At 36.4% G+C, this 12,429-nt stretch overlaps 1 protein-coding gene across 2 annotated transcripts; it reads right to left on the bottom strand.

Moving 5' to 3' along the window:
- Window positions 1-426: 426 nt before the first annotated feature.
- LOC135475283 (translin-associated factor X-interacting protein 1-like) lies at window positions 427-12,164 on the bottom strand. Of its 2 annotated transcripts, none has more exons than XM_064755120.1 (15): window positions 12,027-12,164; window positions 10,818-10,935; window positions 10,249-10,494; window positions 9,588-9,722; window positions 8,866-8,935; window positions 8,036-8,312; window positions 6,775-6,886; window positions 6,226-6,287; window positions 5,849-5,938; window positions 4,920-5,082; window positions 4,189-4,317; window positions 2,871-3,041; window positions 1,476-1,718; window positions 1,039-1,145; window positions 427-868 (listed from the first exon to the last, which is right to left on the bottom strand). In XM_064755120.1, exons 1-15 carry the CDS (start codon window positions 12,071-12,073, stop codon window positions 670-672), a joined length of 2,169 nt encoding a protein of 722 aa, XP_064611190.1. In that variant the 5' UTR covers window positions 12,074-12,164; the 3' UTR covers window positions 427-669. The 2 variants fall into 2 exon arrangements, with proteins under 2 accessions (XP_064611190.1, XP_064611191.1); XM_064755121.1 differs by having other exon boundaries at window positions 10,818-10,932; window positions 12,027-12,095.
- Between the last annotated feature and the right edge of the window lie 265 nt (window positions 12,165-12,429).

The raw sequence follows: 12,429 nt of genomic DNA, 5'->3' as shown, positions 1-12,429 counted from the left end.
ATCACTAAAAAATAAGACAACTTACATGTAAATTTGTGTATATATACCCTAAATAACCTAAAATTTCGCCCAAAGAAGTGCATTTTGAGAGGCAAATAAATGTCACAAAATATTATTTTTGGTGCTGAAACTTACAATTTCCAGCAGAATATCATCCCAAACTCCAGGCAAACCACAAAAAAGCCTCAAAATGGTTATTTAGGGTACATACATGTAACACAGTCTATTTGATTTAACAGTCTATAATCAAAGAAATGACCAAACACATCATTTACATAAAATACTGATGTCTTCGATTTTATTTAAGCTTGCTTTAACCAGATTGTATATTTTACCATTAAGGCACTATATTCACTGACATGAAACACAGCCATTGTTTAAGATGACCAGAAACTGATGTGAATCGGGCAAGGCACAAAAGTTGCAATAAGAGATTGCTATTGTCATGAAGAAATCAGTTATACCACATGAAGTGCAGCATGTACATGAAGGAATTCTGTGATGGGAAGAAGAGAGAGAAATCTATCTGCTGCTAATACACAAAACAAATTGTGTGGGGTTATAAGTCATTCTCTTCAAAAGACAAATAATATTTCAAATACATTACAATATAGTTAACTTAAACATAAAAAGAATCACAGGTTGCTTTTAAAATAATGAACTGCCTGATTATGCTCTTTTGCCTATTCTGTGGAGGTCTCCCTTCTTCAATCTTTCCTTTACCACAGAGATTTTCAAAGGCTCTGCCGATCCCAGTTTGTCAGGTTCACATTTAAATGTCCATAGTATGTATTTATCCATGTTTCTCTGGTCAATTTCTGGATCTGTCGTAGCTATGGCTTTTTTCAGGTCATCAACGGACACAGAGCTGTAATAAAGATAACAGCATGCATAATCGATAATCATTCGCAAAATGTCCACAATAAGGAGGTTAAAGAGTTAAAGCAGTTTTAAAGAGTTTAAAGAATATTCATCTGAAACCTTAATAAAGACAACACCACATGTAATTAACACAGATACATAAAGGTAAACCCTTACGTGACATCTCCCAAAGCACTTATAATGTTGTCCACATATTCTTCTTTTTGGTCGTCGGTGTATTTCTTCACCTCTTCCAGGAAGGGGCCTGTTTTCCCCTCATCATCCTGATGGAATCACATGAAATTTGATGTCAGAAGTGGGATTAAATATGTCTTTCACTGGATACACGTATAAAGGTCAAATCAATATAAATGATACTGCTATCATTTGGTCTTCTATGTGCCAATACTTTTTTTTACACTATTCAGCATAAATACAGCACCCTAAAATGGAGAATAAATGACAACTTTACATAGGTACATGCACAGTAATGAGGCCAATCATGTATATGTGAATGTAGACCGTACATAAAAATAATTTCTTACAAAATCTGACTTAATCACTGATTACATGTGAAATGGTTATAAACCCTTGAACCAGACCCTTGGACTTGCCTCCATAAAAAGATTTTTATACTCCAGCTCATCTGCCTCTTTTGTTTCGAGCTCAATGTCTACAGCTTTCATCAGCCTGGTGAGTCTGTCCTCGGGTATCTGAGGGAAGAACTCTTTGAGGACCTGTTGAAACTCCTCTCTGCTCAGCTTCCCAGGATTTCCCTTTTCCACATCCACCTTGGTGAGGTGATTGACAAGGTTTGCCATGATCTGCAATTGGCTGTGATAAACCTCCTCATCTACCTGTCAAATCAAGATAAATGAAACATTTCTCTGCTCAATTTCAACAAAACTAACAATGACAGATTTTACACTTCTTAGTGAAGTTTTTTATATCATGACATACGTACGAAGTATCGGTACGAAAGGAAAGCAGGTGCTAATCACAAACTCTGTACCTTCAACCATAAGCTTCCATGGTTCTGTCCTGTTCACTGCTGCCCATTAAACATTTGGTTCACACAAAGTGCACAAACTTGAATATAGATATACACATGAGGATTGGATAGGGTAGTGAGAATATTTCAAGGTATGCAATGATCAGAGGTAGGAAATATTACGGACACTCATTTCTTATCATTGATCTGGACTAGTATTGTACCTAACAGGGGCAAAGCAGACTTCTTAGCTCATAACATTTAATTATTTATTTTACTTATTTATTTGATTGGTGTTTTACGCCATACTCAAGAATATTTCACTCATATGACGGCAGACAGCAGGACAGTATGGAGGAAACCCAGAATAACATTTAATAAACACATGGTTAAATATTCAGGCTAAATTAATGGGCTAATTCATTTAGAATTTTAAAATCAGTATTACCACTGTTTTACCACATCCTAACTGCCACACAACAACCCAAATAACCAATATTTCACCAAATGATTTCTTAACTTTTCTTAACATGACCACATTTTAACTTGATTAGGAATAGAAAGCAAATAACTATACGCCTCTGTTTGTTATGTAGTTGTGTCAGTCACTGATATTATCATATTCTATGCACCCATCATCCTGCACATGGTAGAGCCTTTCACAGTCCATTGTTTCAATGTTATTGTATGTTAAATGTAATGACAACACAGCATTTTCAGTATTTCTTGACCAGTGACATCTACTAAATTGGAATCAACATCTTTTCACTGCATTTTTTTTTTTTACCTAATTCTGTTTAATCCACAGTGCTGGGGGCATGTAATTTGCTTCTATTTAAGCATTTACATAAACAGTTACCATATAAACCCTAATTCAGTTAAACTGACCAGTTTGCTGAGAAGTTTATTTGGCTGGCTTACAATACTATAAAGCAGCATGAATATTATCTATCTGCAACTTGAAGGACTGTGCATAATGTATAGGATGTGGCATGTACATGTTCTGTGAACAACGTACCTCCCCAGTGAGAACTCCCCAGAAGAGCCCCAGGCTTTCATCATGAGAGTAGCGCTGAAGAGCATCGTGAAGGTTGTAGCCCCATTCCACAACCATCTGCTCCAAGCCAAACTTCCTCGTCAGGTATGTGTATAAGAACTCAGCCAGGCTTGATCTCTTCCCATCAGGACTCTGGCATAATGGACATATATAATATACATTTGAACCACTAATACAAATAGAATTGCATCATGCTTTGTCTAGTTTTCTAATACTAAGTGTATTAGTTCTTGGTTATCTTTAATATAAGCATTGACTTCCAGGGATGATTGGCCCATTGTAGAAGCCAATTTCACCCTACAACACATCAGAAAAAAAACCATTTAAAGACAGTAGGCAGCTGTGTGCTAATATAAAAAGTGCCCCTAAAATTAGCCCTCAGTTAACTTATGATATGACAACTTCACTGTGGCACACATACTGAAAAAATTGTTTTTAACATGAAGTTTATACATCTCACATAACAACTGATTGCTTTTGACATTTTTTGACAGCTTCAGTGAATAGTATATTATAGGCTAACAGTTAATTCCACCCCACTCAGATGAACCACGCCTTAAGATGTAGAATATGCTATACTATTACATGTACATGGGTTTCAGAACTCAATGGGTTGGAAGCTCCATTGAGTACATCATAGAACATGTAGGATAATGTAGGAATGTAGATTTTCAGACATCCAGGATAGTACACTATAAAAGATAACACTATAAAACTGTTCTACTGGACAATGTATATTATTTACTGACATTTGTTTTTGTATGTAACTTCAATATAAATAGGAATCCTTTTTTTGTTTTTGTATGTAACTTCAATATAAATAGGAATTCTTTTGTTTAAAACCTTACTCTGTTGAAGGCGATAAGTTGTCACCGCAATGTCAGTAAATAATATACATTGTCCAGTAGAACAGTTTTATAGTGTTATCTTTTATAATGTAGGATAGTGCTTTTGCACTGATGATATCTAACAGCACCAAAACAGTTACAATGCCATTTTCCTTAGAGCTTACACATTATTTTGCCTCTGTATAATATGCTTATATAATATAGAGTAAGCTTTCAACTCTAGTCTTCATGATACCTATCTTAATTCCAATTAGTGCCTGCATCATAATATTTGGACAGGTCAAAACCCACAGTCAATGTATATATGCATGTCTGACTTATGTCTAAACAGCATGTTTCTGCTGGACATTAGTATAGCATTTACAACATTGCCAGGCACTATTCCCATAAACGAAAAGCTGAGAAACACAGTTTTCAATACCACACCGCACCTCAGCATCCTGTGCAGACTTTTCTCTCCAAATATCTTTGATAAGAAGTGCGCAGTCTCTCTTTCCAAGTCGCCGATTTCTAACGTGACCTTCACAACGCAGGTAGGGAGGTACTTCAGGTCCTGTACCCTGGATAAGACAATTGAGCAGATGTACTACTGCATATACACTTTGTAAAGAACAATCTGTGGACTAGAATCAGTTAATTCACTAGTTTGTCAGTTGGTCTCTATTTGTCATGCTCAACTAATTAGTATTGTAAATGTAAGATTTATATATTTATTTGTTTGGTATTTAACACCATACTCTAGAATGTTTTGCTTATACAATGACGGCCAGCATTATGGTGGGTGGTCGGAGGAAACCGGATATAGCCGAGGGAAACCCTGTCACGACCATCCAAAGACTGCTAACAGACCTTACGACGTATAGGTAAATGTAAGAGCTGCAACAGTGAACCTTTACATATTAATGCTTACAAAATTCTCAGCCAGAAAATGATCACTACAGCCAGAATGGATGTATGTTACTGACTAAAAAGTGCAATCCTAGCCATCTGCAAAAGGAATATGCTACTAAATGTTGGGGACAATGTATGCTGTTTTCATCCTTTCAAAATTGGATGTTTGACAAGCATTCTTTAATAACATCCTAAGACATAACTTTATGCATTTTTTCATCACTGATGTCATGAATGTGGAAAATTGTCAGTCAAGATTTCATTTGCATACCTGTCCATCAAAGTATTCAGCTCCGCCCCCATCGCCCACACCCCCTGAAGCCATCTCTTGGAGCAGGACGTCTACCAACTCATTACTAGTTTTGCCCTCAGATAATTCCTTCCACCTCATCACACCACCTTGCACATAGTCAGCACACCTGTCCCAGTCAGGCCTACAGGAATACAGAATACAGGTGAAACAAAAAATGATGATTAAATCGTCTCAGCAAACTGGCTGTCTGCAAACACAATAGAAATTTAAATATTACCAATATTCAGTACAGGTGAAGGTTGCCTGTTAGTTGGCTGAAATATTATACCATATTCAAGAATAGGTTTTGATGAAATGAAATGTTCACACTTAAAATGAGGAGGGGTATTAAAGATGCTACAATCATCATGTGGTATCATTCTTGGTGTCTGTGATATGATGCAGGACTGGATTAACTCCAGATCATACTGCTCCCATACAAGGTTGATGATGAGACTGTTGCCCTAGGTTACAGTTACATTTATTTCATATACAATGCAATATACATGAACAGATTATACATATACGGATCAAAACATGACACAGAGAAAATGTGATGGCTGAAGTCAAGAGTGTCCCAGCTGGGCACAATGACCCAGGAGCCTCTCATCAATGTGGTCGCTGTGAGTTCAAGCCCAGCTCCTGCTGGCTTTCTTTCTGGATGTACGCAGGGAGATCAACCTGCGGCTGGTCATGGGCTTCCCAGGGGCTCTGCCTGTTTTTTTTCCCCATCACTGGCAGGCGTCATATAAGCAAAATATTCTTGAATATGGCGTAAATCACAAATCAAATAAATAAACAAAGAAAGCATCAAATGGACAGTTTGTTCAGGCTAAGAATACAAAGATTTTAAGTCAGCAATATGTGATCATTTTATGTTTCACGCTGATGTAAGCAACGAAACATACCTTGGGGTTGCATTCCTTCGAAGTTTTTCACTTTCCACATAGAACTCATCTCTCTGCTGGACAATCTGTTTGTTGACATCTAACAAAGCACTGGGAAGAATAAGCAAAACAGTATTATGTACAACAGCTAGCAGTCCAGTTCTCACTGCATGGCTGAAGGTAACCTCCCTCCCATTGGTACAAGGCACCTGACAAACCTCCTGATCAAAACAATTTACTTAACTCAATAAAACTATGGGAAAGATGTTTGATCACCATGTTATTTTTACACAAACACAAGCTCGGTGTACCAAGCTTATGTGTATAGGTGTACTAGCTGTTGTACAACAGATAAGAGAAACATAAAGAGAGACGGTTATCAACAGTGATCAACTCACTTGTGTTCAGCTTGGAGTTTTCTGAAGTCGTCCAGAGATGTCTCCTGTTCCTCAACCAGTTTCTGTCAACACAAAGGAAATATGAAATTTTGTATAATTGTAGAAAACAAGGCCTAATGGTAACTGATACAATCCTCTTTGCTGATTTGCCAATAAAAATCTATGGATTGACATTTTATATTAAGAATATCAAAAGTTTATGAGGGTGATCAGTCTTGCTCCCTACACTACACCCTTTTAATTAGCCCAATAAATGAGATTTGTCTTTGACCGTCTGGTGATGCAGTCATAACAGTGTGGTAAATAACCTAACATTTTGCCCCAGAAAGTGCATTTTTGGAGGCAAGTGATATTAAAAAATATGTTACTTTCAGTCCTGAAACTTTTTACAGTAAGATATCATCATGCCAAAATCAACTCCAAAACACCTTTCTGATATCAACAGAACTCTCTAAAAAAAGGGCAAAATGTGCAATTTAGTCACAGGGAAAATTTACCATAACTGAAACAAAAATTTCAGTATAATTTACATCTACACTGTATACGTACATTATATTTAGATTCTAAAGCCTCAAAGTCTCTTCTGGGTATCACATCTCCATAATCTGCAACCATCTCATTTAATCTCTGAGTTGCTGCTTTCTCATCTTCACGAGCTTTCCTGTTCAAAACAAAAAGCTCTTATGATGGATACATTAAAAAATTTTGGTCTTAATTAACATTTCAACTAATTTACATGGAACCATCAAGAATAGCCATCAATATTAGTTCACCTTGAAGCCTCAGGTCATTCAACATGTTACCACCTAAAAATATCTAAAATATCTTCATATTTCTTTAGTGCATTCACTTATTTGAATTTCATGGTGAGCTTTACGGGTTTTATGTGTATGCGTGTATTTGTATGCAAAAATGCATATCAAACAATGTACATTCTGTCAGCAGCTAAACTTGAATTGAAAAAAAAAGGGACACACAACCGAAAGAAATTCAGAAGTTTTGAGTTGGTTTTGGGATAAGATGCACGTGAGGCAGCGCAAGATTCCCACAATGGAATGTTCGCTGGTGAATCACACATGTAAACAATGTGATAGATTGAAAGCAAATTATATCTCTAGTACACCAAATATGATCTTCCTTTCTTAAGTATTTATAATTCATATGGTAGCCTGCATTATTACAACACAACAGCGTGTCTGGATTAGTCTGACATTAAAGGTTGGCTGAACATTTCCCATCCTCTAGACAAGAAGGGGAAGTAACCCAGTCAAAAGGTCAGTCTTCCGCCATGTCTCTAAGTATAGCGACTTGAGAGAGTTGATGATTGAAATGAACGCCCAGGATAAAACTGAACGTTCCACTGTCCACTCAGTCAGATATGTGTCAGTAGACATCTGGAAGTCTCATGTGGATGATGTTACAAATAACAGCACAATTTTTTCGCCGCAGGCGATATGTTGCTTGAAGGAAGGTTAAAAAAAAAAATTAGTGCTGGTGATGTTTAGATATAGATTTGGCTTTGGTGTATCTTACGATGAAGACTTTCCTACCTTTTTGTTTTGTCCTTCGATACAACTGAAAACAGGCATTCATAAGCCTATACATACAAGTAAACAAGACTTCAACATGCATACAGTGAAACAGACCTTCGCATGAATACAAATGTACACTGAAACAAACCTTCACAGAAATACAAATGTACACTGAAACAGACCTTCACATGAATACAAATGTACACTGAAACAGACTTTCACATGCATTCGCATGGCAGGATGAAATGTTTTAGCCATGATATTCAGATTATTTCTACCTGAGTGCTATTTTCAGTGTTAATGGATCCTCATGCTCCTCTTCTAACTGCTGTAGGTTTTTCTTGGACATCTGATAATCTTCCTGCTGGTACCGGAGATCATTGATATCAGCCACCAGCAGTTTACGTGCATCACACTCGTCTCGGTACCGCTGGTACTCTGCTGCTAGTTCATTATGTAGCTTTGACACCTGCTCCTCCAAATCCTTCTGTTGGTTCCTCATCTCTTCAATTTTTCGATACAGGGATTTGTTTTCAGCGCGCAAATCTTTCACTTCTGCAACCATATAAAAAGTACAGCAATTTTTATTGTTTCTGTAGCAACAAAAAGTAGATCACTTGATTCTCTAACTTAATGTAGCAATGGGAAGTATCAGACAAAAAATCTTTCAATTCTATATTTATACAATCAATAAAAAGTAAAAAACCTGGTGTACTGCCATCAATTAAACTGAATCTTTATAATTTAGGCAATATAAGGTAAGCGACTGGAATACAAAAAGTAACTCAAATCTATTAAAGGAACCATATAAATATTGTACCTCAACAGAAAATGTTGCTATATAAAATATTCACCATGTATGTGTATGATTTTAGGACTACACATGATAAATTACAGCAGATTAAAATACTTCTACTGGAGTATTTTGGTTTTATTCTTTTATATTTATTGTAGTTCTAAAAGAGCCAAAGATGTAAGATGTAAGAAGTTTAAGTTTCAATACAGATTAGACAATTACAGAGAGAAATATTTCACCATAATGAAAAAGCAAATATGTTTAATTGTGATATGGAAGGTCTCACAAAGGCTTTCATCGCATCACACAAACCTTGTTTTTCTTCCTCATGCAAAGCCATTATTTTCTGGTCACACTGCTCTGACACTGTCACTAACATTTGCTGGAACATTAAATGGGAGCAATTTCAGATTCACTGTCACTAACATTTGCTGGAACATTAAATGGGAGCAATTTCAGATTCACTGTCACTAACATTTGCTGGAACATTAAATGGGAGCAATTTCAGATTCACTGTCACTAACATTTGCTGGAACATTAAATGGGAGGAATTTCAGATTCACTGTCACTAACATTTGCTGGAACATTAAATGGGAGCAATTTCAGATTATAACAAATAATTATGTCAGCTTCAATTACTTGTAAATAAACTGCTCGAACGCAATCTGAAAAATCAAATACAAAAAATTCTCATTACATGAATCAGGAATGCAAGCAGATGTTGCCAATGTAGTAACATCATGTGAGAGACCATTCTGCTGTGGGAGAAGCAGTTTAGGGCAAATCCCTCCAAGAAAAACAAAGAGGGTGTACAAAACGGCCTTTTTGAGGTCATTTCATTTGAGCAGGGAGTCCACACAAAATTTTTTACCGTGGTAAAAATTCCATCGTCTACCATGGTGAAAATACTAAAACCATGGCTTCAATTAAACACTAATAAATTTCTATTTGACCATGAACTTGGATAGGTGGACAGGTACCTGGCTAGTCCCATAATCCTTCCTATATTATGTGGAGATACTCCAATCACCTACCTTCAGGGGTTCCAGTTCTCGGATATGTTGGCGTTGACTTGCCAGCATCATTTCATACTCATTCTTTATTGCTGCCAGAAGTGGTTTGTAGGTTTTGAAATCCTCGATTAAATATTCAAATGCCTCTCTGTGTGCCTATAAGTAAAAATTAAGAGATTTAAGCCCAAAAGGGTGGAAAAATCTATAAGAACACCTACACGTACATGTATATGTACTTGCTCTACATACTCAAAACCTGCATGTTTAAGATTTGCTCAGGTTAAGCACCACTTTCCACATTATTCTGGTGATCACATCTTGGTGTAGAACTATTCTAACATGTGATATTTAGAGTGCTGCCTCACTGAAGCATTTTTCACTGCACAACACAAATCACTCTCCATCAGGTCACAGTATTTACACCCTGTGCCAAGCTATTTTTGTGTTGTTGCCTAAACAATGAGAGCAAAACAAACTAACCATAATTTACTACTTTTTTTAGGCATATTTAGCACTCCCATGTTGCAAATGCTAGTCCCATACATGTAGCAATCTCATTTGTCTACGTTTTGAGAAAAAGCAGATGGGTTTACCCAAAAGTTTAATATGTTGTGTGAAGAAGGAAGTACTAGCCAAGTTTATAAAGATTAATCCTAGTAAACATGATCACAATATTACAAACCTGTAATCGGAGTTCATTGGCCTCCACATTTGTCACTCCCAAAGCCCGTAACTCTTTTTTCAAAAATGTTTCCAGCTGCTCAAGGAACCTTGGTTTGGGAACCATCTGAGGCTTGCCCAATTCTTCATCACTTATCACCACCAGGTTCTTATTTTTTGTTAATACCACTGCTTTTGACGAAGTAGCATTACCACTAGCATGTGCCGGCCAAGTGTCTAATTCACCAGCTCTGGTGTCCACATAGGGCTACAAACAACAAAAACGACATAGATTCCATCTAATTCAATGTGAAGAGAAAACGTCACAAAGTGTGAAACTTCTATGGAGAACAGGTGGCAATGATCAAAAGAGAATACTTCTAAACTTTTGATATGCGTGCATAAGTTCTCCATATCTTCTGCCATCATTGTTGCTCCTCCAGAAACTGAATATCACACTAAGTACCAGTAAATACATAAACATACATTGAAATTATCACAGTACAAGCATGTAACAAACATGAGACAGTTATGTCTAATGTCTGAGTACTCTTTTTGTTTCTACATAGCCTTCAAGTTGTTGTGTTTTACCTTTAATGCCCGTGGAGGTGGTAACTGGTACTTGTTACTCTGAAGGAGATAGCTTGGTCCAGTCAAACCTTCAAATTTTTGGACATCGCCATGATGGGACAGCAGGTTCTGTTGTCTACTAAGTAAAGCACAAATAATAATAACCATCCTCATCATCACGACAGCCTTAAATAAACTGGCTAAACTAGCTGGCTAACACACTAATATTTCAAAATTAATAATAACCTTTTGTTAATAAAGACATGCATGTACTGTAACTTGTCCATCTTTTCCCTGTGTTTACAATGCAGTATTGCAGGAAATTTTTGAGGCCCTAACTCTGATTATTCATTTGACAGGTGTCTTAGGCCATACTGATTTAAGAACTATGCAATGGTTGTTGTGTTTACAGGTAGAGGACCATGAAGAAACTACTGCACTGTGCTTGTCAAATATAGAGTGATTGCATTTTTTAATCTAAAATAATAAAACAATATTTGTTAAAATATAAGGTGTGAATGTTTAAGAAGCATGGTTTTATAACAAAATTCAGTTCAGTAATTAGTTTATCCATGTATACTTCATACATGGTTACCTCAGACTGAAAAATGACAGTGAGATAAAATAGCAATGAAAAAAAAAAAAAAAAAATGGAAATAGAAAAATTCATTTCATACTAATCAATACATGTCAGTTCCCATATATTAAATCTCTGCACCATCAACATGATCAAGCTGAGTTTTTGACATTTAAACACTACAGACTTGTTCCTTTTCGTTTTTCCACTAGACCTGTATTATAAATCATACTTCAGGTATTTACTGTAAATGTGTGAGTAATCTCTCTTTTAACCATTCATTTCTTTGTTTTGCTATATTGTTACTGTGACCTCACAAATACGTGATGCGGCAGGGTGGTCTTGCTTCATACTACCGCCACCTCACGGGATAAAAAAAAATGCTGCCTCACTATTCTTGAGTTAACATTTCACGATGAACACCTGAGAAGCGATTAAATGATAAACACAGGTATCACCCGACATTCACAATTTCCACGAGATATTCTCCAAAAATTCATATTGTTTTAAAACATCTTTTCATTTGGAGATTTAGTGCCCTAAATCACATCAGCATCAATGTCATAACTGTTGACTAAACACATGACTTTACAACGAGATAGCAAGCTCAGATTTAACGTAATCTTTAGATTATACAAAGAGCTTTAAATTACCCTTCTATCGGAGGCAGCTTAGCTAACGCAAGAGGTTGTCTTTCCATCGTTAGCTTATTGCCAGGTATGTCGAAAGGCAGCAGAAAGAGTAACAGACGACAATACGACCAGAGACTTCAGCAAGTGTCCGCCATATTGTAAACACTAATGGCGTCGTAACCATAGTAACACAAACACGCTCTGTTTTCAAATAATACCATTGTCTTTTACTGAGGATTTCTTGTTTCAGAAATGAACTACACATATATTAGACAACTAACTTTCTGTACACAATAGAAGATTTCCTTCTTATCAACAAATTAATGACTTATTCACCAAAAGAATTCCTTATGTACAAAAAAAGCCTAACCTACAGACTAACATTTGCCAACTCGAACCACTACTGGTCGACGCAGTTACCTCC

Source organism: Liolophura sinensis, chromosome 9 (genome assembly GCF_032854445.1).
Source record: "Liolophura sinensis isolate JHLJ2023 chromosome 9, CUHK_Ljap_v2, whole genome shotgun sequence".
In the NCBI taxonomy this organism is placed as follows: Eukaryota; Metazoa; Mollusca; class Polyplacophora; order Chitonida; family Chitonidae; genus Liolophura; species Liolophura sinensis.
This window is presented reverse-complemented; position numbering and strand designations above follow the sequence as displayed.

Coding starts and splice junctions, on each gene's coding strand:
- LOC135475283 (XM_064755120.1), bottom strand. CDS start 12,073: ATGGAAAGACAACCTCTTGCGTTAGCTAAGCTGCCTCCGATAGAAGG. Junction 6,887..8,035: donor ACACTGAAAATAGCACTCAG/GTAGAAATAATC, acceptor TGTTTTGAACAG/GAAAGCTCGTGAAGATGAGA. Junction 5,083..5,848: donor CGAAGGAATGCAACCCCAAG/GTATGTTTCGTT, acceptor GTATTCCTGTAG/GCCTGACTGGGACAGGTGTG.